The following is a 27,674-nucleotide window of genomic DNA, read 5'->3' as shown; positions in this document are numbered from 1 at the left end:
CCTTTGGGATCTTCACTTTATCTCTCCTGCCAGAGAGCCAAAGGCCTTCCTCAGGAGAACCCCATCACGGTTTAGTAACATGGCACTCCCACCCAACACTCAAAGACTGGTCTACTCAGTGGTAGATAGAAGTCCACTGGCCACCACTGTGTGCTTTTCTCATTTCCCATTGAAGAGAATATTTGACTAACCCCATTTGTCCCTGACACTATGTCCTGATAACTCTCGGTTCAATCCCCTGACCTACATGGTTTCATCCAAATAAAGATTCTCCAGTTAGCAACAGGCCCTATTCCAAGTAAAAGTTATCCCAACTGAAACCATTTCCAGGACTCTGAAAGAGACTGAGGAACAGACTCTTGAGGAAGGGTGTTTGCCATTGGTCAGTTCAGAGAGTGAATGGGGAGCCCTGCAGGAATTTCATTTGTTTATTATTTGTTTTATAGTCTTATCTCATTTCACAAAGGATCCAACTGTGAAGTCTGGTCATCTCTGTTCTCTCTCACCTCCCCCATTCCCAACCCCTGAATTTTAATCATTCCTGAAAACTAAGTATCTCTCTCTCTCTCTCTCTCTCTCTCTCTCTCTCTCTCTCTCACACACACACACACACACACACACACACTCAAAAAATAAAGAAGCCACAAACCCAGAGCAATGGTGCTCCTGTAGTCCCTGCTATTGGGAGGCTGAGGCATGAGGATCACTTGAACCTAAGAATTCAAGACCATCCTGAGAAACATAGGGAAAAACTGACCCCCCCAAAAAAGTCCAGCATCCATTAGCAGAATATTCTAACTTCTAGCCCTATTCATTGTCTTAGTTTTACAAAGTATAAAACTGTCTTTTAATGATCTCAGAGGGTTCCTGACAATTGAGCTAAAGCAATCTTGATATGAGGGTCCTACTTTATACTAGATGAGCCTCCAAACTTAGAAAGCTTAATAAACATTTTCTTTCCACCTCCAGGAAAATATCCCCATGCAGAACTTGAAGAAATTGATCACTTTATGTTCTAAAAATTAATATAAAATAATGAATAATGTAGAAGAATTTTAAAAATTTTGATTGATGAAAGGCTTGATGCTGTATAGTCTTGGAAAAGTTCCTTAATCAGTCAGGCCTACTTTTTCATTACTATGAAATGGGAATGATAATATAGTGAGTATTAAATGAGTTAATATATAAAGAATGGTTTAACCATGCCTGGTAAATAGTAAGCACTCAAATAAATGTTAGCTATTGTTACCATTAGTGTTCCTGTTAGCACTACAGCATGTGTGTAATAGAATGAACAACAGATGACACTCTCTAATACACAAAAGAGATCTATCTGAGTACCACAGCCTTCCCAGTTTTTGGTTTACACTGTCTTCAAACTGTGCAATCACTAAAATGTTTAATATGGCAGCAATGAAAGCAGTCCAAAAAAGTGTGACGCCTTCTGTAACTCATCTGACAAAGCAGAAGTAGCCCTTGCTAATTGCATTTCTTTGTCATTCACAACTGAAAGGAAAACCCAAAGTCAGCAGAACTATATCACTCATGCCTATTGCCTAGTCATTCCCCTAACTGAAGGCAGATGACCAGAAAGTGTCACTGCCCCAGGAGTGCAGTCAATGGAACTAGAACACCAGAGCCAATGTCTGATGCCCCTGTCCAGGACCCAGTTCCTGACCTTAAGAAAGGACAAGTGTTCCAAATACTGTCAACAAAATGCATTATAGTAAAATATTTTCACTTACATGTGTGTGTGTGTGTGTGTACAATATATGTTAGTTAACAGATATTTAGACTGCACTTCATTCTTCACAGTAATTTAGGAGGTTTCAACCAGCTTTTGTTTATTGAACTCTATGCTGAGCACTTTACAGACATTATCTCATTTCATTCTCACACTAGCCTCCATAAAATATTTTAATATTTATTATTTAATATTTTATTATAAACTATTCTACAGATGAATCACCTGAAGCCCAAAGATTCTTAAGTAATTTGGCCAAAAATCACACCATCTTCCCTGGTGGGGAGAGCACTGAAGGCAGAGGCAAAGCATGTACAATGAATGGCTCTGCGGTAGGAGACACATGAAGGAGCCAGATGAAGGCCTGTGACAGTGAAGATGGGTGACAGTGCCGGAAAGTGACGTGAGATGGGGTCAGAGAGGCAGCAGGTCCAGATGTAAGGTGTTCACTGAAAGCAATGAAAAACTTTCAAAGTATTTTAAGCAAAAGGCTGGCAAGATTCGATTGTGGGTCTGTTATGATTTAGATCTGAGGTGTCCCTCTTTTAAAAGTTCATGTGTGAGACAATGCAAGACAGTTTAGAGATCAAATGATTGAGTTATCCCTGAAATAGAGATTAACTTGGTAGGGGGTGGCTGGAGGAGGTGGGTTGGTTTCTGGGGACATACCCTTGGAGTTTATATTTTGTCCTCTCTCTCTGCTTCCTAATACCATGTCCCCAGCTGCTTTCCTCTGCCATACACTTCCGCAATGATGTTCTGCTTTATTTCAGGCCCTGAGAATGGAGTCAGCCATCTATGGACTGAAGACCTATGAAACTATGAGCCCCAACTACATTTTTCCTCTTCTAATTGTTCTTGTCGGGTCTTTATGGTCAGTGTGGCAGAAAAGCTGAAAAAGGCAGGATCTTTGTTCTTCACATACAGTAAAACATCTCTACTGTAAGTATACAATTGAGCCGATTGGACAAATGAATGGAACTTCCATGAAAATTAAGATACAAATGTTTCCATCACCCCAGAGGTTGGTTCTCTCATGCCCTTTTCCAGTTACAGTGATGCACCCCCAACCTCAAGGAGTTTTCTATCACTATATCTATTGTTACTGCCCAAATCAAAAAAACAAAATATTATAGTATGTTTAAAAATTCACACAATCTATAAATGACTGACGTGAGATCTGATCTAGCCATCAAACTCTAGAGTTTATATTTTTCATCTTCACCTTACACTAATTTGATCGTCTTTAGTGGGGTTTTTTCCCCCTAAAAAATGAAAGGATTTTCAACTTTGCTTTTTGTTGAAGCAAAATTTGATGCAACACAATTAATAAATACAGAGATTATGACATTGAAAGTTTTGATGCTGTGTAGTCTTGGGCTTTTTATACTGGCATTCAACCCAGAAATTAACACCCTTGTTTATTTATTTTTTAGTAACTGAAGAAGCAAGCATTTGTTTTCATTTTTGAACTCTTCTAGAGCTGACGTTCTATTCAGGGGAGAGAATGCACATCTTGTCCAAAGCACCAATTTCTTACTCAGAAAAAGAGAAAGCTTTTTCCCTATAGCAACAGCCTCCGGGTTTTAAATACATTGCGAAGGAATGGACATTTCTCCAAATATTCATAGCACAGATGTGATGACTTTGCAAAAGGAAATTCCTTCTCTGAGTACTTGAAGAATATTGTGTATAAAGTCAGTTCTTCCTTGGTGAAATTTTACGGTCTATATTGAAACACTTTGGCTGTACAAAGATACATATCGGGGCTGAGGTTATAGCTCAGAGGTAGACAGCTTGCCTAGCATGTATGAGGCAGTGGGTTCAATTCTCAGCATCACATATAAACAAATAAAGTAAAGGTCCATTAACAACTAAAAAAAAGATACTTATCAGTATTCCAAAAGTATGCATTTATAACCCTCAATTTTTCAGGATACAATAAATTTAAGAGACTTGATATACTTTTTTTCTTGCTTTTATTTTTTAATGATAGAAGCATAAAATATGAACACAGAGATTGGTCACCACCACTTTCAGTGGGCTATTGGCAAGGGGAAATACAGCACTGTAGTCATAGCCTGCCTCGAAGTAGAAGCTGGAAATAAATTCAGAGCTGTGCTGGTCAGTTTGTCAAGTGTCCTTACTTACAGGCACCTCTGGTTTCTCCAAATGCCATTTCTTCTTGCAGCTGAAGACAATGTCTGCTCTTAGCACTAACCCAGGCAGTGGGAAGAACACAAGCCCTACCATAACATCAAATAATGCAACCTGCTTATTGAGAAAGTATCAAGGCTATGGGTAATTTTAATTTTGCACTCACTTTATGAAAACTTGAAAGGTGCTATGTGCACAGCAGTTAATAATCTGAGCTTTGTTGTTTGCAACAGCACATGGTGTTCCACATGATGGAATAAGCTAGACACAGAAAGACAAGTACTGCATGATCTCACTCCTATGTGGAATCTAGAAGAACTGATTTCATAGAAGTGGAGGTAGAATGGTAGTTAGCAGAGTCTGAGGAGAAAGGGAGGGAAGGATGGGGAAAGGTTGATCAATGGATACTAAATTATTGTTAAATAGAAACAAGAAGTTCTGGTGTTCTATAGTACAGTGGGATGACTGTGGATAACAATAATGTACATTTCAAAAAGCTAGAAGAAAGGATTTTTAAAACTTTTTAACATAAAGAAATGAAAATGTGTGAGGACATAGCTTAACCTAACTTAAACATTCTGCAATGATACATGTATCAACACATCACAGATGTGTATAATTTTATGTGTTTACATGTCAGTTAAAATAAATTTAATTTTAAAAATAAATCAATCATGGGCTGGGGATATGGCTCAAGCGGTAGCGTGCTCGCCTGGCATGCGCGAGGCGCTGGATTCAATCCTCAGCACCACATAAAAATAAAATAAAGATGTTGTGTCCACCAAAAATTAAAAAAAATAAATATTAAAAAATTTCTCTCTCTCTCTCTCTCTCTCTCTCTCTCTCTCTCTCTCAAAAAGAGGAAATCCTGTTATAAAAATAAATAAATAAAAATATATCAATCATTTGAGCTTTGGAGTCAGGCAGATTTGAAGGTAAATACTGCTTATTTGGAACTAAATGCTGCTCATTTGCTACTTCTGATGTGACCTGGGGCCACTTCCTTACGTCTTCTCTTTCCTCATCTAAGCAATGAGGTTAATAATTGTATCTCCCTCATGGAGTTATCCTGAGACTTAAGTGAGGAAATGCATGTCAGTCGCTTAGTGGAGTGCAGGGCTCATGAGAAAGACTCAGTAGGTGTTTACAAAAAGCAACCACTCCTTTGGGTTTTGCAGTCAAGTTCAGGGAGGTTTGAATATTTCCCTTCACCAAAGGATTCACATAAGGGTTACTTTTAGAGAAAATAGGCATTTAAGGATTTGTTCATAACTTCATGTAAAGAGCAGTGGAATTTATGCAGACACAAAATAAAACATTTTTAATTTCCTGCAACTGGAGGAAGTATAGTTGGAATGGCAATACTTCCTCATACACAAAATAACAGTACCCAAGGTACTGACTGCTGAGTGACATACAAGAATGACATCAAAGCTAGGCATGGTGGTACATCCCTGTAATCCCAGCAACTTGGGAGGCTGAGGCAGAAAGGTCACAAATTTGAAGCCAGTTGTGGAAATTTATGGAGAACCTATCTCAAAATTATATATATATATATATATATATATATATATATATATATATATATATATAGAGAGAGAGAGAGAGAGAGAGAGAGAGAGAGAGAGAGATGGGGATGTTCCTCAGTGGGAGAGTAACCCTGGGCCAAATCCCCAATACTGGGGGGGGAAAAAAGACATTGATTTTTATATAATACCACCTGGGATGAAACAATCCCCCCCCCCACCAAAGTATTTCAGGAGAAATTCTTAACTTGAGTGATCAAGGTTTTTCTGTTTTCATATAGAGGCAATAGTGTGGAAAAAGAGAAAAGGTAAGCAATGGTCACCTTTTCACTGTTTTGAGTGGGTTGTTGGTAGAGAGACACTTCCTTCAGCTGTCAGATGCATTGAGAGTGAAGAGACCAAGTGGTCCAGGATCTGCTTGTGGTTATGAACACTAAAGGTCTGGTCTGTGAATCTCTCCTTCTCCAGCTCACAAGGACAGCCCCAGAGACTCATTTGTGGGGAATTCCCATGCTGAAGTTTGTTGAAAACAAGAATATAAAAGGAAATATGGCTATCTGGAGGAAAGGGGGTACAGGGTTAGAGGCAGAGCTGGAAACTTCTTCAAGTTTACCATCTTGATATCATTTGAGGTCTGATGATCTTCCTGATGGATGAATGGTGGTGGTCGAGAATCTACTTTTGGACTATTTTCAATTCAAAGGGGGAACAAAAAGAATTTAAAGTTGCAAAACACTATTCTTTTTTTTTTTATTGGATTGAACCACCCAGGGGCACTCAACCACTGAGGCACATCCCCAGCCCTTTATATTTTTTATTTTGAAACAGGATCTCACTTAGTTGTTTGGGACCTAGCTAAATTGCTGAGGCTGGTCTTGAACTTGCAATTCTCCTGCCTCAGCCTCCCAAGTCTCTGGAATTACAGGCTTGTGCCACCACGCCTGACCTCTTTCTTGATCTTGTCTATTTTATAATTTACAAAAAGGCTTCACCTATGTTTCTTGAGGCCACCACAATCTCACACAAACACCAGCTTCCTTCACTGCTAGATTCATCTTAAATTTTAGACTTTATGAAAATGAGTAAGACCATTTTCCCAAGAGACTGTGAGAGCAATTTTGTGCTAAGACCTATTAACAAATACTTTTGCCTCTGCAAATGCACTAGTTAAATATTCAGGAGAATATAGTGGAAAGACATAAGTTTTGGTACAATGCAGATCTAGGATCCAATGCTGGCTCTGTCAGCTATTAGCAAGTAGACAAGTCAACTTCTCGGAGCCTCTATGTTCTCATTTATAATCTGGAGAAGATAGGGGTATCACTCTGTCCCACGTAGTTGTGAGAATCAAACTAAACGGCACATGTAAAGGGCCTGGCATGATGCCTTTGGTAGATAATCTGCAAGTGACTCCTTCTTTTAAGTTCTGGCAGTCATCATTAGAACCATCATACTTACTTCTAGTAAGTAGCGTTGTGGAATCTCCTTCACAGTTAGCTAGAACATCCAGTTTCTCCTAAAATCATCTATTTTATATGGATCCAAAAATCTAATTAACTTAACTACCTAAGAACTAATTAGAAGTGGATTAACAAAATGTTTTGCAAATATAAAAATATTTAAAACAATACTAGAAGATATAACCTCACTATTGTAACAGATTGAAAGGTGTTGCTGGATATTGAAATGAGGTATAGAGAAGGACTGAGATTCTTTTTTTTTTTTAAATTTGTCCTACCATCCCCTAATTGCATTTATTTATTTATTTATTTTTAGAGACAGAGAGAGAGAGAGAGAGAGAGAGAGAGAGAGAGAGAAAGAGAGAATTTTTAATATTTATTTTTTAGTTTTCAGCGGACACAACATCTTTGTTGGTATGTGGTGCTGAGGATCGAACCCGGGCCGCACGCATGCCAGGCGAGTGCGCTACCACTTGAGTCACATCCCCAGCCCAGGACTGAGATTCTTGACCTCTAACGTGAAGTTGTTATACAACTTGGACCAGCCACCAAACTTCTGAGCCTTAGTTTCTCAATCTGCAAAATGCAAATAAGAACCTCATGCCACTTAGTGTATATAGTTGTTTTGAACATCAAATAAAATAGTGAACACACAAAAAAATAGACAAATAAAAGACCTTACTATGCTATCATTATGAAGCCATGGACCCTTAATCTACACATGCTCTAGCAAGCAAAGTATTTGTAATCATCAGTAGTTTAAATGGATCAACTAAGATTTTAGATTCCCTGAAACCCATTCCCACTCTTTTCTAGGAAAGTATTCTGTCTCCTTGAACAAGAGAGAATAGTTGGCTTTTTGCTTGTTTAGGTTTTTTTTGTACTAGGAATTGTACTCAGGGGCACTTAACCACTGAGCCAAATCCCCAACCCTATTTTGTATTTTCTTTAGAGACAGGGTCTCACTGAGTTGCTTAGCACCTTGCTTTTGCTGAGGCTGGCTTTGAACTCATGATCTTCCTACCTCAGCCTCCTGAACTGCTGGAATTACAAGCATGTGCCACCGCACCTGGCAGTACTACAGTTTAAATATGTCCTCCAAAAGCTCATGGGTTAAATAAACGCTTGGTCCTCAGTCTGTGGTGTTATTGGGAGGTAGTGAAACTTTTAAGAGGTGGACCCTAGTGGAAGGAATTTTGGTCACCAAGGACAGGCCCTTGAAAGAGATATTGAGACCCTGGCCCCTTCCTGTTTCTCTCTTTCTTTCTGGCTCCCATGAGATGAATTGTCCTCCTCAGCTGACTGACTCAACCGACCCAAAGTGACAAGTGCCTCTGCACCGTGCACTCCTCACCCACTTCTGGTTCACCCCTGGCCAGCCATGTTGCTCTTCTTTGCGTTCCTCAGAATACCAAGTTCACCTCTGCCATGATATACTATGAAACCATGAGCCCAAAACAACAGGGTCAAGTGATCGTGAACTGAATCTCTAAGTCAAAATAAACTTTTCTATTTATACATGATTCTTTCAGGAACTTTGTCACAGTTACAGAAAACTGACTAACACATTATGAGCATGTAATTTAAGGTGAGCTAATCATAGTTCCTCATTCTCTGGCCACAGTGCTTTGTTCAAGAGATAGACACTTGGCCAGAGTTCTTCTGTTGGAATTTTCAAAATGGACCTGGGACAGAGAAGAGGCTCCATTTTCCCCTCCAAACATCAAAGAGAAATAAATTTCTATTCTCCTTAAGCTACTCTTATCACTAGGGTTCAGTCACATGCACATGAAATGAAGCCTGACTCCATTGACCAAAAGTGACAAGTGCCTCTGCACCCCACACCCCTCACCCACCTCTGGTTCACCCCTGGCCAGCCACGTTGCTCTTCTTTCCGTTCCTCAGAATACCAAGTTCAGTTCTCCCAACTCCCTGCTTTTGCTCTCCCCTTAGCTTGAAAAGCTCTTCCCTAATTTCTATGTGACCAGTTTCTTCTTATCACTCAGGTCTTCACTCAAGTCTCTCCTTGGATGCCCTCTTGATACTGAATCTGAATGCATATTGCATCTCCCTATGTGGTATTTATACTTCCTGGAACCATGCTGGACCCATTTAGGATTCAATATCTAGAGGTGAATGAAGGATAAACTAAAAGAATGAATGAACCTGATGTTCTGTCACTGAGGACAGCAGACAAGGGGTATATTCATGTTTTTAAATGACATTATAAAATCGAGAATGATGTTCAACACCATTCACTTAACAAATAAGAGCAAATACATTTAAATTAAAATAAACTAGGGTGGTGGGCATAGTTCAGTGGTAGAGCACTTACCTAGCTTGTGCAAAGCTCAAGGTTCGATCTCTAGCAATACACAAACACACACACACACACACACACACACACACACACACACTGCTTATTTATACCTTTACTGTCTAGATAAATTTAATTCAACAACTATTGGTAGAATATCTGCTATGTATCAGGTGCTAGGAAACACAAAATAAATGTAAATGTATTCACAGGCCTTTTGAGAAGAAGATAAGGAAAAACTAAATTCTGTTCAGCTTGATTATTACTGTGATAGTTAAGATATGATAATACGATTATATGCCTTGGGATATTTGTAATATCTATGACCAGATCATGGGCCACAACATGGAAGGGCACTTGACACATATTCTGAAGGCAATGGGAAGTCACTAATCAGTTGTGATCACAGGGAATTCATAATTGGGTTTATCTCTCCGAAGGATGAAGCTGGTAGCAGCTGAATGTATTGAACAAACAGGATCAAAAGAAAGTGGTCAAACACAGGAAGCAGCTTTGCAACAGTTTGGACAAGAGATACTGACAACTCTTTCTCATGAAAATGGAGAGAAAAGACCAGACAGGAGGACACTGTGGAAGAGATCTGCAGTGCTTAGAGTCTAAGTAGATGGGTCTGGAGGGGAGGTAGGTGGTGAGAAAGAAGAAAGATGTCCCCAGGTGACTGGTTTGGGTGCCTGAGGGGTAGTACTATTCATCAGAACATAGGAAAAATATGTCAGAACAGCCTTATGGTCATTCATTCAACTGATTATTCACCACATAGTGTCAAGTACTCACTATATGTTATGGGGATACTTGCAATGAGTGAGAAGGCATAACCCCTCTGTGTTGGAGGGGCATTAACACCTGAGTACCCTGAGTAGGCGAAAGATATAATGATCAGAGAAAAGAGGCATGACAGCACCACAGAAAGGTTGCTTAAGGGAAGCCTTACTCCCAACCCTAAAGTATGTTACTTAGCTTTTTCATTACTGTGACAAAATACCTGAGAAAAACAACTTAAACGGAGTAAAGGTTTATTTTGACTCATGTTTTCAGAGATTGTTGTTCATGATCACTTAGCCCTGTTGCTTTGGGCTTGGCATAATATATCATGGTGGGAGTGCCCAGTGCAGGAGGGCTGTTCACCTCATGGCCACCAGGAAGCAAAAAGAGGGAGAGGAAGGGGCCAGGGGCACATCCCCAGTGACCTAACTTTCTCCCACGAACCTTAAAAGTTTCACCAACCTCCCAATAGCTCCACAGGCTGGTGACCAAACTTTTATCCTATGGCCCTTTGAGGCCTACCTAAAGATGTGGCGTTTTAGACTTAAGCCTGAGGAGAGGCACAGAGCAGTGTGTGGGGCGGGGAGGGCTCAGAGAGGAGAGAATGGCATGAGCCAGTCCTGGAGTCAGGAGGGGGTGGTAGGCATGGGGGATGCAGCACACTCACCAGGGCTGGAGAGTGGACTTTGAGGGGTGGAGAGGAGAGGAGCCTCCTGATAAGCAAGGATCCGATTGATCAGACTTTCCTAAGTTAGTTAAAGAGTTGGGACTTTATCTTAAGAAAACAGCAAGCTACTGTTAGTCAAGCAGGGGAGTGAAAGCCATTTTCAACCTTTATTGAAAAATTTGTCATATTCTAGGCACTGGACCAAGAGAAGGATAGAACAGAGAATAAGACAGAGAAGGAAACGACTCTTGCACATCTTACATTCCAGAAGGGGACAGGAAATGAAGGATGAATAAAGAATGGAAGAAATTGTGGGAGGGGAAGGAGGGGACAGAGGGAGGTAACAGGGAAGGAAATTATATGTTCTGCACACTCTGGCTTGTGGGTGGCATGTCACGTTCTGCACACTCTGGCTTGTGGGTGGCATGTCACGTTTTCAGAGGAGCACTGGCCAAATAAGTCAGGACATGTATAACATGACCGCATGTGGCAATTCATGAGTCCACTTCAGATATTTAATCACATATCTTTTCTGATGTCATCCTCAGAACAAATTAAAAGTTAAGTATACACAATATACACATGTATCCAAATAGTGCATGTTATGCCATAAATATGTACAATTTCTATGCATCAATTAAAAATTAAATAATTATTTTTTTCAGTACTGAGGATTAAACCTAAGGGTGATTTACCATTCTTTCTATTTTTATTTATTTTGAGACAGGGTCTCACTAAGTTGCCCAGGCTGGCCTCAAACTTGCAATCGCACTGCCTTAGCTTCCTGAGCAGCTGGGATTGCAGGCACGTGCCACCTTGCCCAGCAATAATTAATGTTTTAAAAGGTAAGTATGACTGTCCTCATTTTAACTGGAAAAAAACCTGAGATTCAGAGACGTTAAAACTTGATGGAGTTTTAGAAGCTAGGGAGAGTGAAATGGTAGCACGAAAACCTCACAGATGCACATTGACTTGGCTTTGAGTATTGACTCTGCCACCAACTATGCCCCCTGGACAATGATAACAGCTTGTCATGCAAAAAAGCCACCTCAAATGTTGGTCCTCTGCAGCTCATCAAAAAATGTCATTATTCTGAGGGGGGTCTCATGATTACCTTGTCTTTTTTATCTGTGTATGCTATTTCATTGTAGAGGTGTGTATATTTATCTAAGCGAGGCAGCGCCCACTGATGGACGTATAGTATCCTCTTTTATACTATTGTGTTTTGTCCCTGTGGTCATTGTTATTGTGATTATTTGTGAAATATGTTATAGTAACATATAGTAACAGGTGTATCCTGATGCTCACTTTTTGGAGTATATGTTCCTGGGCTTATTGAGTCAGAATGTGGGCACTTAAAATTGTATATAGCTATTGTCAAACTACCATCAGAAATATTGCACAAATTTATATTCTTATCAGAAGTATATGAGATTATCTTCCTTTTTCTGTTCCATTTATTTGCTGCTAGTGTATAAGAATGTAATTGATTTATTTACTTTAATCTTCTATCCTCTTACCTTGCTAAATTCATTTATTTGCTCTTAACAATAGTTTCAGAGATTTCTTGGCATTTTCTGGGTAGACAATCATATCATCTGCAAATAAAGACAATTTTATTTCTTCTTTTTATTAAAAAAAAAAAAGTAGCAAGTGCAGCATTACATGCCTGTTATCCCAGCTATTTGGGAGGCTGAGTCAGGAGAAGCACAAGTTTGAGCAACTTAGAGAGACCCTGTCTCAAAATCAAATAAAAAGGTCTGGGGGCACAGAACAATGCTAAAGTGCTTGTCTAGCATGCCTTGGTTCAATTCTCTTTACAGAGGGGAAAAAAAATGAGAGCTCTGTTTCTACCAGGCATTTGACAACACTAGACTATGAGTTCTTTAAAACTTTTTTTTGGCAGGAAGGGGTGATTTCATTGTGTTTAATGATTCTTTCTGATGAAGACCATCAGTCTAAAATATTTACAGAATATTTATATTCTGTGCCCATGTTGTACCTGGCTCTTTATTATGACTCTGTGTCAAGCATACATATCCAAGTCGGCTAATACTGTGCAAAGGGAAAGAGGGAGTGGTCCACACTATAGATATCTGGTGACTGCAAATCGTATCTGCTGTCTCAGACCTTCCTTACCAAATATGCTTCTTCCTTACAGAGATGAGCAGACACCCTGGCAGGGGTGCTTTGTAAGACTCCCTTTGGAGTTCACAGTTTTTTGTTGTGTTTGGGGGACCCTCTGCTCCCCAAGTTTCACATTTCCACAAGGGCACCTCCCCAGAAAAATCACTCTTGATCTCTTTCTACTGTTTCCTTGACATTCCCAGAGATAAGATCACTTCTCTGATGGGTAATCTTGGGAGAAACAATGGCGCATGCTCAGCTGACCTCTTCTGGGATTTCTTTTTCAAATTTACCTTCCCATAAAGACCAGCTCTCCTGGTACATAACTGCAGCAGGATCTGCATGGAGGAGGGAGGTCTGAGACTGGGCTGATGACCAGCTCTGGGAATAACTATAATAAAGCTCTTTGCCACTACATATCTTAGCCATATTCCTCATTATCTGTAGTAAAGTTGCTATTTTATGTTCAAATGCCATCCACATTTTATACATCAATTGCTTCCAAACCTAAGAGAGTAACACAGAGGTGTTGTTTATGAGCCCCCCAAAGCCCTAGTATATTGGTGAGTTCACAGGAACCTTGGGAAAGATAAAGATGAGTGCCTAGAGTCCAAGAAAACAAACAAACAAGAAAAACTCTACATAGAGATTTAGCTTCTGTGAGACCAGGGCAGGAGCTGTCAGGTTTAAATAGTCCACTAAGGACTGGGATTGTGGCTCAGCAGTAGAGCGCTCCCCTAGCATAGGCGGGACCCAGGTTCGATCCTCACTCAGCACCACATTAAAAAAAAAAAAAAAAAAAAAAAGGCATTGTGTTGTGTCCGTCTACACCTAAAATAAATAAATAAATATTTAAAAAATAAATAAGCCATAAATAAGTCCATAAATAAATAAATAAATAAGCAGGAGCCTTGGCAGATCCCAGTAGTTTACTGCATGAAAAACAATAGCTATTTAACAGGCCTGAGACTGGTTTTTAGTGTATGCCTCAGTTTTAGGTGCAAAGAAAACGAGAGGGAGAGTAATTTACTCTCAGGAACAATAGGCAGATGGAGCTAAAGGAGGAGAGCTTTCCTGACGCTTGAAAGATGCAAAAATGAAAAAGGAATACATATCTAAACACGCTGAAAAATGTGATTAGATTAGATCAGATTAGGGACAGAAAACCATGGAAATCTCTGAGAGGCAGAGAAGCCAAGATTTCTGATAGCTGACAGGAATTTGGAACTCACTTCCCTGACCACCAGAGGGAACCAGATCCAGGAAGCTACTTGTGAAGACTGTCCAAAATAAATGTGACTGGGGCATGTGGCCATTCTCCAATTCCTGTCCCATGACTGCTGCTGCGTGTGTACATGGCAGGCCTCTTGCTTCTTCATTTTGCATATCTGCAAACCAAGGGAATAGACTCAAGGAGCCTCACATGAGGAACCACACCAGAGAGACCTCATTCTTTGGACCTACTTACAATGACAAGATCCTGAACCTTGAGCTGACACCCATAGTAGATGAGAATCTAGGACACTTGGGGAGGACTGAGTGAATTTTGCATGTGGAAGTGGTGTGATTGTGGCCAAAGGGAAAATTGTACAGAATGTTTTTTTCAAAAATGGCTACAACCATAGCTCCCATCCCATGGGTTCTCCTACAGAATGACCTTCTCTTCCCATCCAGAGGTGGAGTCATGCATCTTACCACTGGCCTGTAGACTCTAAGGCTGGGTCAGAAAAATTAATGGTGTTTCTACCTTGTTTGATGGAACACTCACATTTGAAATCCTGGGCTGCCATGTACAATGCTGAGGCCACTCTAGAGAGAGGGAGCCAAGCTATAGGGAGAGGTCATGTGTAGGTGGTGTGGCAAGCAGTCCTAAACCTACTCGCCCAGGTACCAGTCATGGGGGTAAGTGAACTTCCAGGGACTCCCGTCTCTCAGTCTTCCCAAGGGAGGCCTCAGACAACGTAGAAGCACACAGGCAATTCCCACTGTGTCCTTTCCAATCCCCAGCCCATGGAAACCCTGAGTTATCATTAAGTGATTGTTGTTTAAGGCACTTTATTTGGGGTGGTTTGTTATGTAGTAAATGTAAGAGAAGCACCATGTGAGGACTGGGACAGCTATCCAAAGTGTCTATAAAATTTAGAGCTATTTGAGAGGAGGATCCCAGGAAGGTTAGCCTAGAATATTTAAGGTATCAAGAGAAAAGCTTCAAAGCAAAACAGCTGTTGTGGGGTGAGTTTCCCGTGTCCTGGCTGAACAGGTTAGGCATCTAAGGACAGATGCAGGAGGTACAAGACATATGCACTGAAGGGATCTGCAGGACAATGGTAGTTTGAGTCCTGGCCTGGGTTAGGCTTTTTGTTTGATTGAAAAATGCCTTTCAAGTGAGAGGTGAGGATTGACAAGATTTATTTGGATCAAACACTGTTGCTTTTGGCAGACCCTTAAACGTTGACTTCATTTTTCTTGCTGTGATTAAAAAAAATAATAATAACAATAATGTCTGAAAAACAAATGTCTGACCCAGAAAACAATGGCCAAGCCAAAGGAAGACAGTCCAACATAAACTCTGGCCTTACATGTGGGGCTGAAAGAAGGGACAATTTAGGAACCCAGTAAACCACTAACCAGCCAACCAAGCCTTCCTGGAGGGAAGGAGAACAAAACACTACAAGCTCATCTCCCACTTCAGATTTGGTGAATGTAGGCTTGCTACATTCAAAAGTGGTGGAAAGATAATATCTGGAGCATCATAAGCCAGGAGCAGGAGCAGCAGGGCAAGCTTGGAAAGTCCAAAATGGCTTCAGTTCAGGATCTGCTAAGGCTGACCACTGACTGAAGAAAGTGAGGAAGGAGGGAGTGGCTGCCCTCTGAAGCAGGAGCCACAGGCCAAAGCGGGAGGTAGGGCCACAGTGAACACATGGCAGCCAAAATGGAGGCTCAAAGACAAAATGGAAATCAGGATGGTCGGTTCCTCCCTCCCTCCCTTCCTTCTTCCCTTCCTCCCTTCCTCCCTTCCTCCCTTCCTCCCTTCCTCCCTTCCTCCCTTCCTCCCTTCCTCCCTTCCTCCCTTCCTCCCTTCCTATGATTTAGCATCTCTCTCTACAAAATCTTTTATTCAGAAATCTGAGACATGTTCTAGTATTTTAATTACCTTTCATGGTCTCCTTCTTTCAGGGAGGTCAGTTGGATTGTTAATGGTTAAATTAAGTTGGTCCCTTCCTTTTTTCTTTTCTTCCTTCCTTCCTCTCTCTGTCTCATTCCCTCCCCTTTAAGAAAGTGCCATAAAGAAAGTCTGGCCTAGAATATCATTGCTGCAAATTTCTAAACTCTGCAAGTGGGCAGGAATGTTCTAAACATTACTCCCTGAGAGAGGATCCCACATGCTGGGCAGAGAGGGAAGACTCAGCACCAACAACACACCTCCTGTAGCAAGAGCTGAGCTAGATGAGCTAAGTGCTCCAGGGGTCTTGGCCCTGGCCGGGTTTGGCGTGTGCTGGCTGGCCACTTGGAGAGGCAATAACCAAGAGGAACCCTTTTCCTGACGTTGCTGGGTCTCTACCCTGATCCTTGTAAGTGAAATGAGGTCCTAGACTATATGAAGCACTAAATACCTAAATTTACCTGTAAGTGTTCAGGCCTTGAGGTAATATTATGTTTTCTAAACTCCCCCCACACACACACACACACAAATATATATATATATATATATATATATATATATATATATATATATAGAGAGAGAGAGAGAGAGAGAGAGAGAGAGAGAGAGAGAGAGACTTTAAAAAATACTCAGAGACCACAAATGAAGTAAACGTCAAAAAAAGGTAAGTTGAAGCCAGAATCTGACTTAAGAATACTTGTTCAATAAAGAAAAATATCCTATCCTAGGATTTTAATAACCATGGAAGATCACGTGTGGCATAGGAGATAGAACTTAGATTCACACACAGTAGAGAATTATACCAAAGATCCCCTTATAAAGCTAGAAAAATTGAAACAAAACAAACAAATTGAATAAACAAAACCCCATTGCCCCCAAAGGAGACAAGCAGGAAACTTGCACGTTTTTTAGCTTTGGTTGTGGATAGAAAGAAAAACATGTCCCCTAGGAAGTTGGAACTATAACATGGCCTTCATGTGGGAATGCAGTAAACATTCAAACTACCTGTAAAATAATAATAATAATAATAATAATAATAATAATAACAACAACCCCAATAAATAATTTTTAAGTTCCCAAGTTAATAGTGTCTTTAGACACCTAATAAAAGCATATGCAAATCTCGTGTAGAAAAATGTACCTCTGGGCTGGGATTGTGGCTCCACGGTAAAGTGCTCGCCTAGCACGTGAGAGGCCCTGGGTTCAATCCTCAGCACCACATAAAAATAAAATAAAGACAATATGTCCAACTACAACTAAAATATATATATATTTAAAAATTCTTTAAAAAAAAAGAAAAATGTACCTCCAATTTATACCTCAAAGAATTCTCAGATAAAGTTCATTAAACATTGATTCACAATTAAAAAATCACAAAACCCATAAAATGTGAGAAAATAAAGCCACTTGAGAGCATTAGCAAAAATGAAAAATAGCAGATTCAGATATGCAAAAATTGTAGATGTTGAAAATATCAGATACAGAACGTATCAAGTATGTTTATTAGGAAAAAAAAGAATGTTGACTAGCATGCAATAGACTCTTGCCTCCAATAATTATATTAAGTGTAAGTGGTCTAATTCACCAATTAAAATTGGCAGAGTAGCTAAAAAAAAAACTCAACTACATTCATCCTATACAATAAAAAGAACCAACTGCTAAACCTGCAAATGCTTCAATGGATCCTAAGAACATTATGCTAAAGAGAAAAATCAGTTTCAAAGGTCACATATATAAATTCCACTCATACAACATTCTTGAAATTAGAAGATTATAAAGATGGAAAACAGATTATTGTTACTAGGTCTCAGAAATGGGAGAAGTTTACGAATGGTGGGTGTGCCTATAAAAGTACAGCAGTGAGGAATATCTTTATGGTGATGTAATAATTCTGTATCTTGATCTTAGTGGTGGTTACGCCAATCTACACATGATAAAATGGCAGAGAACTACAGACACATATCATACGGATGTCAGTTTCTTGGTTTCGATATTATACTATAATACCATTGAGGCAAATTAGACAAAGGGTACATGGGATGTCTTTGTATTATCTTTGTAACTTACTGTGAATCTAAAGTATTTCAATTAAAGCTTTAAAAAATTAATGAGCAAGTTAATGAGCACCGAAGTAAAAATGAAAATGGAAGCTGGGCTTGGTGGCATATGCCTGTAATCCCAGCTACTCAGAAAGCTGAAGTAGGAGGATCCAGAATTCAAGACCAGTATCAACAACTTAAATATGTGTGTGGCGGGGGGAGGAGAAAAGAATTTTTAAAAGTAAACCTGAAAAATTACTTAGAAAGCAACATATTTTCCTAGGTATAAAATATTAAAGAAGTCACAAAACATGGAGGACAGAACAACACAATACATTATTTTAATAACACTAGAGAAGGAGAAAACAGAAGGGATGTAGGAAATGCCAAACTTGAACAGATAGATATCTGAAAGTCCTCTGGAATTAATAAAATATATAAATGTTTAGACTTTTGAAACACAATGATTCCCAGGTGGAATAAACAAAAAGAAGTCCATATATGGAAACTATAACAAAACTGAAGAACTACAAATGCAAAGAGAGAACCTTTACAGAGTGGAGAATATGGAAGCCTTTGTGTGGAGCTAGGCGATTTGGGATGTCCTGAAGGAACAACTTCCGCCATACTGTAAAACAATTCAGGCTGAAACTACTGAAAAAACCATGACCAAATTCCAGGAGACTCTGCTCAACACAAATAATTTTTTGTGTGTGTTTTTATTTACGTACTTATTAAGTTTGCAATGCTGGGGGTCGAATCCACAGTCTTGAGCATGCCAGACCACTTGAGATCTACCACTGAGGTACACTCCCAGACTCTGTGGTTTTGGTTTTATTTCCCTTGGGTGAAATAAAATCCTAACCTTTGATGGCGAAGGATTTTGATTTCTGTAGATATTAACTTATAAGGTCAATATATTTAATTTTGAATTTTAATTTTCTTCTTATAATTTGACATTAGGAAGGCATCCATATTGTTTAAATCTGGGGCATTTTTATATTGTCAATGTTGAATTATTAGAATATCTTGATGCCATCCCTTCATGTCACTCTGTAATCTCTGGAGAGCAGTACTGAACATTTGTGAGAACTCGGAACTCACATAACCAATATACTTAACTATTCTAATCCATTCCACTCGCTGGGGATATAATCTACCTTTGCACACCCTGGTCCTAAAGAAAACATACCCAAGAGAAGCAGTGGTTGGTATTGAGCCCACCAACCTTCTGGATATTCAGCAATATCATCCCCAAAACTGCTCATCTTGTCCATCAAGGGGAGCCATAAGGTGAAGATAACTCACGTTGGGAGGGATGAAGAGGCCTCTACTCCTCTTATATTTCCATGAGGGGCCATCACTAGTGTAGACTCTTTTTGGCCCCTTCATTTCCTCCCCAGAATCCAGGTAGGACATCGTCCTCAGGGTGGGAAGGTCTTATCTTGCTAAATTTGTTTAAAGGACTGGAATAAGCCTCACTTAGTACCTCCTGGGCTAACCCATTCCACTTAGTACCTCCTTAGTACCTTCACACTGCCTGCCCATAGAGGATATACATTCCTCCTGCTCTGGATCCCATCTCTGCTCCTACTATTATTGACCTTACCTATAAGAGGATGGTATGTTTAATCCTGAAATAAGCATTAGGGGCTGGTGGTGTCATGGTAGAACACTTGCTTGGCATGTGAAGCCCCAGGTTCCACCCCAGCACCATAAAATAAATAAATAATGAGCTAATTATTAGGAAGCTTATCATCACATCCAAGCTACATTCTCTAATACAGCTTTTATCAAAAACTGAGTTAATATTTTTATATCACTTTCTTTTATTCCTTATTTTCATCTTAGTTCTAGATGCATGCATGAAAACTATTTATTGGACACCTAAGGTCCCAGCCTTGTTGTCATTTGATACTGGTGTAGAGCTTAGTTACTGGTTCTCCTCTTCTCCCTCCTGCATATTCTCAAGGCAGTTTGTTCAAGTGAGGAAGTCTACGGAAAGCAGAGAGGTGGCTAGTCCAGCCAATTCTCCTCTGACCTGACTTCCCTGCTGCTCTGTAAGGAAACAGTCCCCACTTTTCTCCTTGACCTGAGCTAAGGATCATCTTTATTTTCTATTCATGACTAGGCTGATGCATTTTTAGAGACGTCACTGTAAATAAAGAACAAGAACACAGATAGGATTTATCAAAAATTACTTCCTCAAAGTTCTCTCAAAACATCTCGTTCAAATGTATACAATAAATAACAGAGGATGGACTATGGAAGATATTCTAAGGAACAGGAGTCTCTAGATATCATTGCCTTTTGTAGAAAATGATGACAAAATAGTTGTACACCAGAATCATCAGACTAGAAACACTCCATATGCTGTTTCCCCTCATGCTATAAGTCCTAATAAGATCTCTTCTGGAGGGTTAAAAAAGAAAATCATCAGACAGTCGTACACAATGTTTTTTAAAAACCACAACCACCATCTTTACCAAAAGATCAAGAAAGAGATGAAAAACAACATATTCTACAAGTCAGGCACAATGGCATGAGCCTCCAGTCTCAGCTACTAGGAAGATCACTTGAGCCTGGGAGTTCAAGGCCAACCTCAGTGACATAGTGGTACCTTATCTCAAATAAATAAATAATTTTAATCAGATTATAAGAAAAAACAGAATATTTACTTTCATCCCACCTACTTGGAAAATTCTAACATTAAGTCTGTGTCAGCTATACAATATTTGGGGCCTTCAATTTCTTCATCTATATATATTGGAAATGAGAGTCTAGTATATGGACTGTATTCACACTATTTTATGAGTGACATATTGACATTATATTCCCATTAAAACAGTTTAAAATGTATAATTTTAACAGCTTAAAAATATAAATACTGGGGCTGGGGTTGTGGCTCAGCGGCGGAGCGCTTGCCTAGCATGTGCGAGGCCCTGGGTTCGATCCTCAGCATCACATATAAATAAATAAATAAATAAAGGTATTGTGTCCAATTACAACTAAAAAATTTTAAATATATATATATATACGTGTGAGTGTGTGTGTGTATAAAATGTCCTTCTACATATGCTATCTTAAGCACTTAAAGGTGAGAAAGTTAACATTTATAAGCCCTTTGAAAACTAATGCATCATGAATGTATTATTATTTAGCAAAAGAGAAGCATAAAGGGTTTTTTTTTGTTGTTGTTGTTTCCTTCCTTCCTCCTTCATTTCCGTTTACTTCCTCCCTTCTTCTCACTATGTTGCCCAGGTTGGTCTCTAACGTCTGGACTCAAGAGATCCTCCCACCTCAGTCTCCAGAGTAGCTGAGACTACAGGCATCACCACGGTGACTCGGAGTTGCGGATCAGAGTGGTAAAGTCTCTTCCCCAATATTCAACCTGGTGAATGCCGGAAGAAGTTTCAGAACATGTATTTTCAACTCTTTGCTCTAACGCTCCTTCTGGTTCACCCTACTGGAGATGCTACTAACCTGTCATCACTGAGACATGTTTTGTATGGATTTTTGGAATGGTGATGGAGCTATATTGATCAGAGTATGATGAACAGCAAAAATTATAAGAATGTTGACCACAGCTAAGGTGGGCTACCTGTTCATAGTTGTAAGCAAGGGGCTTGTCCACAGAAGGATCTTACTAATATCTCATTTATTCCTTCCCTTCAGGCCTTGGATAATCACTACCAATTACCACTGCTACCATCATCATTTATCGAGTGCTCAGTGTATTCCAGCTGCTATGCCGGGCCCTTTTCACATATAATATAATTTCATCCTCGCAACAGAGATTCTCCACTTCATAGATGAAGGAACTGAGGTTTTGAAATTTTAAGTAACTCTCTGGAGGTCATCCAGCTACTGAAATTAGGATTCAATTTATGGTGTACTCATTTATACTTTTTGAAAGTTTTTTTGAATTTTTTGCCAAATAACTTTTCACTCTCTGCAATTTCTTTTCTTTTCTGGCCAAGCAGGCTAAGATCTTTAATTAACTCATTTTAATTTCTTTATGTTTTTTGATTTTGCTTGTAGATTTGTCTTTGAACTTTGTTTTCCTATCTAAAAACTGGAAGTAGAAAGTATTCTTTCCGGGTATTCTTTATTATTTTGCAAAACATGATCCTCTAAATGTGTATCACATGGATCTGAATTTATTCTCTCTATATTTTCACTGTGCTTGACAACTCAGAGATGTCAATACTTATTTGCACTAAAATTCAATTCAGATATCAGTCTAAGCAGTCTTTGCACATTAGAACAAAATGGCTGAGGACAAGGAGCTGGCTGGTCTCTTTCCCTGTTTTATTTATTTTTTGTTTATTTTATTTGGATTTTTTTTCTTTCTTCAGTTGAATCGATTTCACAAATGTTAAATGGCACCTATTTTTCAATCTTTCTTTCTTCTTTCTTACTCAATCCCTGTGAGGAAGAACCTTTAATGGGAAGCAAAGAAGGTGAGGCCAGTCAGGAAAGAGATGCATAGGAGATTTATTAGGGTTCTCCATAGGAGAGCTGCAGTGATCTGTTCTGTGTGAGCACATTTTAATCCTGAATCCTCAAGTGGGAGTTAATTGTTCAAAACACATTAAAGTGCTTGGAAAACCCATGGTGCTAAATGCGGCCAAACTGCAAAAGAATAGCTTCTGGGAATTAAGCATCATGTTTATTTAAATTATTTAATAGTACAATTTCAATGATTGTACAATTTCAATCATTCCAATCCTGATTCTGATCTAGAACAGAGAAAACACAGGAAATGTATGCCTAGAAGACATTCACTTTTCCAGTTGGTAATGGTGCCTCTTATCATGCAGTTTCTTACCTCTTATCCACTGAAAGAGACACAGCCAATTCCACCTTACCTCTGCTGAAACCCTCAGATCCTTGCCTACTTTGCTTGTTTCTAAGTAAAATTTCCTCTAAAAGAAAAAGAAATGCAACTTGCTTATAGCCCAGTGCCTATAGGAGAAGCTGCATTGGGGTACAGTGCTGAGTTTTATCCAGAAGCTTGTGTGAGCCAACAAACCAGGGTATATTAAAACCTTCCATGACAATCTAACTTTGATGATTACTGAGAAGTCACTGCCTCTAGCAAGTCAGTCGGAGGAGCATAATGTCAGAAGGTAGGGGGCCCTATTGGGAATCAAAGCAAAATTAAATATTAAGGCTTTTTGCCTACCCCCCTTCCCAATTAAAAGTAATAAATAGACGTTTCAGACATTCCTTTATCATTTATAAATGCTATGAATGACAAGTCTGATCTATTGTTGGCAGAAATAGGTACAAAATAGAGTAGAAGTCATCGGCCTGGATAAGTAAACAGAACAAAGTTACCTTTAGCTTAAAATAAAGGTCAATGTACAACGAGACTATCTGTTTAGAACAAGTCGAGAGTTTTACTGCACAAATTTTAAAAGAAAATTTAGTCCTGAAAAAAAATTAATTTTACATAATGTCAAGGAAAATCAAATTAAATAAGGACTAGGAAAAATATATATAAACAAAGCAAATTTAGTCCTTTAAATCTAGAGGGGAAATACTAATCTGACACATTTCTTAGGATCTGGATCTACAAGTTGTGAATCTGTAGGTTGTTTTCACCTCTCTCCACTTTTCCCACCCGCTTCTCCCAAGCACACTCACACGTAGAGCCATGGACATTTTGGACTTTACACTTATTTTGTGTGTTTTCTCTTAAACAGCTGTAGTTTTTACTTTTTTCACTCTTACTTTCACATTAGCCCCAAACACCACCAGCTCCACTGTCTCCTGAACCTCTTCATACTCTTGGGTCAGCCAGTTCTTATCTAAGGCTTCCATGCTCCCTGATCTCAGCTATACCTCTCATTCATTCTTTTCTCCCAGGTTTTTTTTTTTTAAATGCTGGCTCTCTGTCTGAATCCCAGAGAAAGTCTCAACTATATCTACAGTCTATTTTGTTAATATTTAAAGTGAGTGCTCTCAAGAAGTTTTCACTTTTCTGTGATCTCAAACATCAAGTATAATTGGTGTCGATACCTTTAAGTTGAAACAAGTAAAAGATCCACAGAACAAGAGAGATTGAAGTCTTATTAAGTAAAACAACAACAACAACAAAAACAAACAAACAAAAAACAATCCCTAGCTGGGTCAGGTGGCACATGCCTACAATCCCAGAGATTTGGAAGGCTGAGGCAGGAGGATTGCAAGTTCAAAGCCAACCTGGGCAGTTTAGTGAGATGCTGTCTGAAAAAACAAACAAAAACACTCTGTAGCTACAGATTCCACACAAGTAATAAATTATTGGATAAACCAGGGGTATCAGCAGCTCTTCAGCTTATAGACACTTCGAAGTGCTACAAGCTATGGTTCTACACATATAGAAGTTCTTTCTCTTAAATTTAGATTGAATCTTTGAAGTCAAGAATCTCCACCTTCATAGTTTATAATCTTATTTAAATACATATGGATTAATTACATATCTTCTTAAAATATGAGTCAGTCAGTCAGTCTTGGGTTAATGTCAATTTATGTGATTTATCTGACCTAAATAAATATTTACTCTTTTCTTCAAACTAATTTAGGCAATGAGAAGAACATCAACATGCAATTTGGGAAAAAAAATCAATACATAACTTGAGTCATAAATGGTAGCAAACCAGGAGCTATCCTAAAACAACTTGGAGGGTTTAAACACTATGAAGTTTCTAAACAAAGAATTCAGCAACACCAAAAGCTACCAGAATGATCATGGCAACACAGAATACAGACCTTAAATCATTAGCCATTGTGTAGAGGACCCATCATTATGCTTAGCTATTAGAACATAGCATCAGACACTTCTATTAAGCCAATAGAAACCCATGTGGTAAGGGCTTTTCTCAAGCCTCTTTCTATTGTCTTAGCACAGACATAAACACTCAAAGAACCACTTCCCAGATTCGAGCTGCACCAAGAGCTGATGACAATTCAATTTATAAAAATGGAACTACAGTTGTATGCCAGTTTTCATGTTTGTTAAAGTTAGACCCTTTACCTAAACTGCTCTTGTTATATGCAGGAAGCTGCCATATGTCAAGAATAAAGGCAAAATTAGAACTGCTATGGGATGATTAAAGACATAATGGTAAGTTCATTGTTATATCATAATGACACTTTCACTGTCAACACTAATCGTTTGTAAAAGTCTTCCTTTAAATTCATACTTAAGATACATACATATGTATCATATTATATTATATTGAATATGTGAATTTTCAGATCTGGAACCTCAAGTCATATTTTTCACATGATGACTGATGTAACCAAGGCACAGGGGCTCAAGTTAGCCAATAGTTGTCTTTTACAAAAAAAGATACTCTAATTAAATGATTCATTAAACTGAATAAAGATCTAGACTCCAGATTCTCATTTGTTCCTCTTTAAAGTTAGCATATAGGTTTTCTTCCAATATACATTCTACCAATAGGGAAATTAAAATAGATATAGTATAAAGAACTGAATCCAACTGACACAGTTTATAATGGTAGCAAAGATGGGATGAATACAATAAAGAATGCAAATTTAGCCGGGCATGGTGGCACATACCTATAATTCCAGCTACTTGTGAGGCTGAGGCAGGAGAATCATAAGTTCAAGGTCAGCCTTGACAACTTACTGAGACCCTATCTCAGAATAAAAAATAAAAATTGCTGGAGATGTAGGTCAGTGGTAGAGCACTTGCCTAGCAGGTACAAGGCTCTGGGTTCAATCCCTAGAACTACAATAAGCAAACAAATAAATAAATGCAAACTTAGACTGTGAGCTTCCCCCACCAGACTCAGTTATTCAATGCCCATACTAGCAACAGAAAACTAATCAGTGTTGAATAAGGAAAAACTTGAAATTTCTTAGAGTCCAGACCTGAGCAATTAGAATGAAATGATACTGAATTATCACACAATTTAATAGCTTACATTGTGTTTTAAAAATAATGAATATTTATCAAGTGTCTAATAAGTGCTAAATACTTAGCATTTCATTTAGCACTTAACTCCTTCCATATTACAGATGGAGAGCTAGCTAAAGTAACTCGACCACTGCCCTGTGCCAAAGCCATAATTTAAACCTACTGATTTGAAAATCTGTTCACACTCTAGAACTTCTAAAAGAAACACTGGAAATTTCTCTTCTGCAAGAACGTTTCTAAACTATATAGTTGTGTATAGATATATACATATTTTTAAAATTCCTTTTGTGGCAATGAGTTAAAGAAAAACTGGTCCATATTATAAAGAACCACTTCAGATTTATTGTCCTCTTCCAAGATTTAATTTAATTTTGTGACAAATGACCCAAAAAGTTCAATGCCCACACTTAAAATTCATGAGTGAATCATTTTCCTTTTTCTCAAATAGAACAGATACACACAATAAGTAAGTGCAAATATTTCCATTCCAAAAGAGTTAAATTTACTAGACCATCTTCTTTTCATTTTTTTCCCTCCCAATTTTATGTAACATTTCTTGACTATATTCCTAAGCGTTCATCAACCTAGCCAATGGCCTGATGCTTTAGTCTTTGTGAGTTGGTTTTGTAATCCAGCATTTTTTTGAACATATTTTATGGAGACATTAGAACATTATTTTTAAATTCACATGTAACCATGTCACATCTGGGTAACCAAAAGTGAGTCACTTAAGGGAGACTATTTCCACCACCACATCCCTTTCTTTCAAATTGCTCCCTCTGTGGTCTTCACTCCCTCTCCACCTGTCTAAACTTACCTTTCCACTCTCTGTGAGTAAAAAATCAAAGAAGAGCCTCCACTGTGCGCACACATGGAATTGGCCCACTGCCACTCCATGCACAAGGAACTTCAGAGGGATAGCAACTTTTCTGAGAAAAATCTGTTGTAAAATCACAGGAACAAGAGGTCCACCCAATGACTAGGGCCTTTCCAAACAGCGCCATCAGCCGCAACCCCCACTCCCACCCCCAAGATAGTACTTGCCATGACTCCCAGCAAATCTGCTGCTACCATCTGAAGAACTTTTTACCTGTTTCAGTGTTTCCCTGGGGCTTGGGTGCTGTGCAGTAACAGCAGTCCAAGAAGATGACATAGTTAAGAATGTTGAAGGACAGTCCAATAATTCCAGCACTGAGAACCAGCAGGGCCTGCTCTGTCTTCTGGGGAGTGATATACCTTTTGATGGCTTCGACCAAGATGCTGAACATCAGCGCCACAGCAAAAATGCTGTTGCCAAACGCTCCCACAACATCCGCACGAAGAAAACCATAGGTGCTCTTCCTGTGCTGCTTTATACTGCTGGCCCTGACGCCGAACAGTCCTATGATCATGGACAAAAAATGGGAAAGGACGGCAAAGGCGTCGGAGGCTAAGGAGAGGGAGTTGCCCACGTGGGCGATCACTAGTTCCATCACAAAAAGGAGGATGCTGACCACGCACATGAGGATCAAGCGAAAGCTCCTTCCTGAGTATCGCCCCATGGTGGCTCAGTGCTCTGGTGTCCTCTCTCCCTTTCTTGGGAAGGCTGAGCTCTTAAGGCAGCAGCGATAGATTTAGTGACTACAACTCCAGGGTAACTCTCCCAGTCAGCCTTTCAGCACCTGTCATATTTAGAAATCACCTTTTATAGGCTGCTATAAAACCATAAAACAGTTTAAAGGGCAATTAAGCAAGAGAAGTCACGTGAGCAGGAGC

The 27,674-nt window shown here is 39.1% G+C and overlaps 1 protein-coding gene across 1 annotated transcript in view; it reads right to left on the bottom strand.

Moving 5' to 3' along the window:
* The window catches only part of SLC30A10 (solute carrier family 30 member 10), a gene marked incomplete at both ends in the record, with an annotated part of 42,864 nt that extends 15,404 nt beyond the window's left edge, over window positions 1–27,460 (bottom strand). Inside the window, one exon of the mRNA XM_081300347.1 lies at window positions 27,010–27,460. Within this exon, the coding sequence (XP_081156473.1) occupies window positions 27,010–27,460 (451 nt within the window). The remainder of the gene's footprint in view (window positions 1–27,009) is intronic.
* Window positions 27,461–27,674: the final 214 nt, after the last annotated feature.

This window comes from Spermophilus citellus, assembly GCF_964194105.1.
Source record: "Spermophilus citellus genome assembly, chromosome: 6".
NCBI lineage: Eukaryota > Metazoa > Chordata > Mammalia > Rodentia > Sciuridae > Spermophilus > Spermophilus citellus.
Note: the sequence above shows the minus strand (reverse complement) of the source record. Positions and strands in the feature narration are given on the sequence as shown.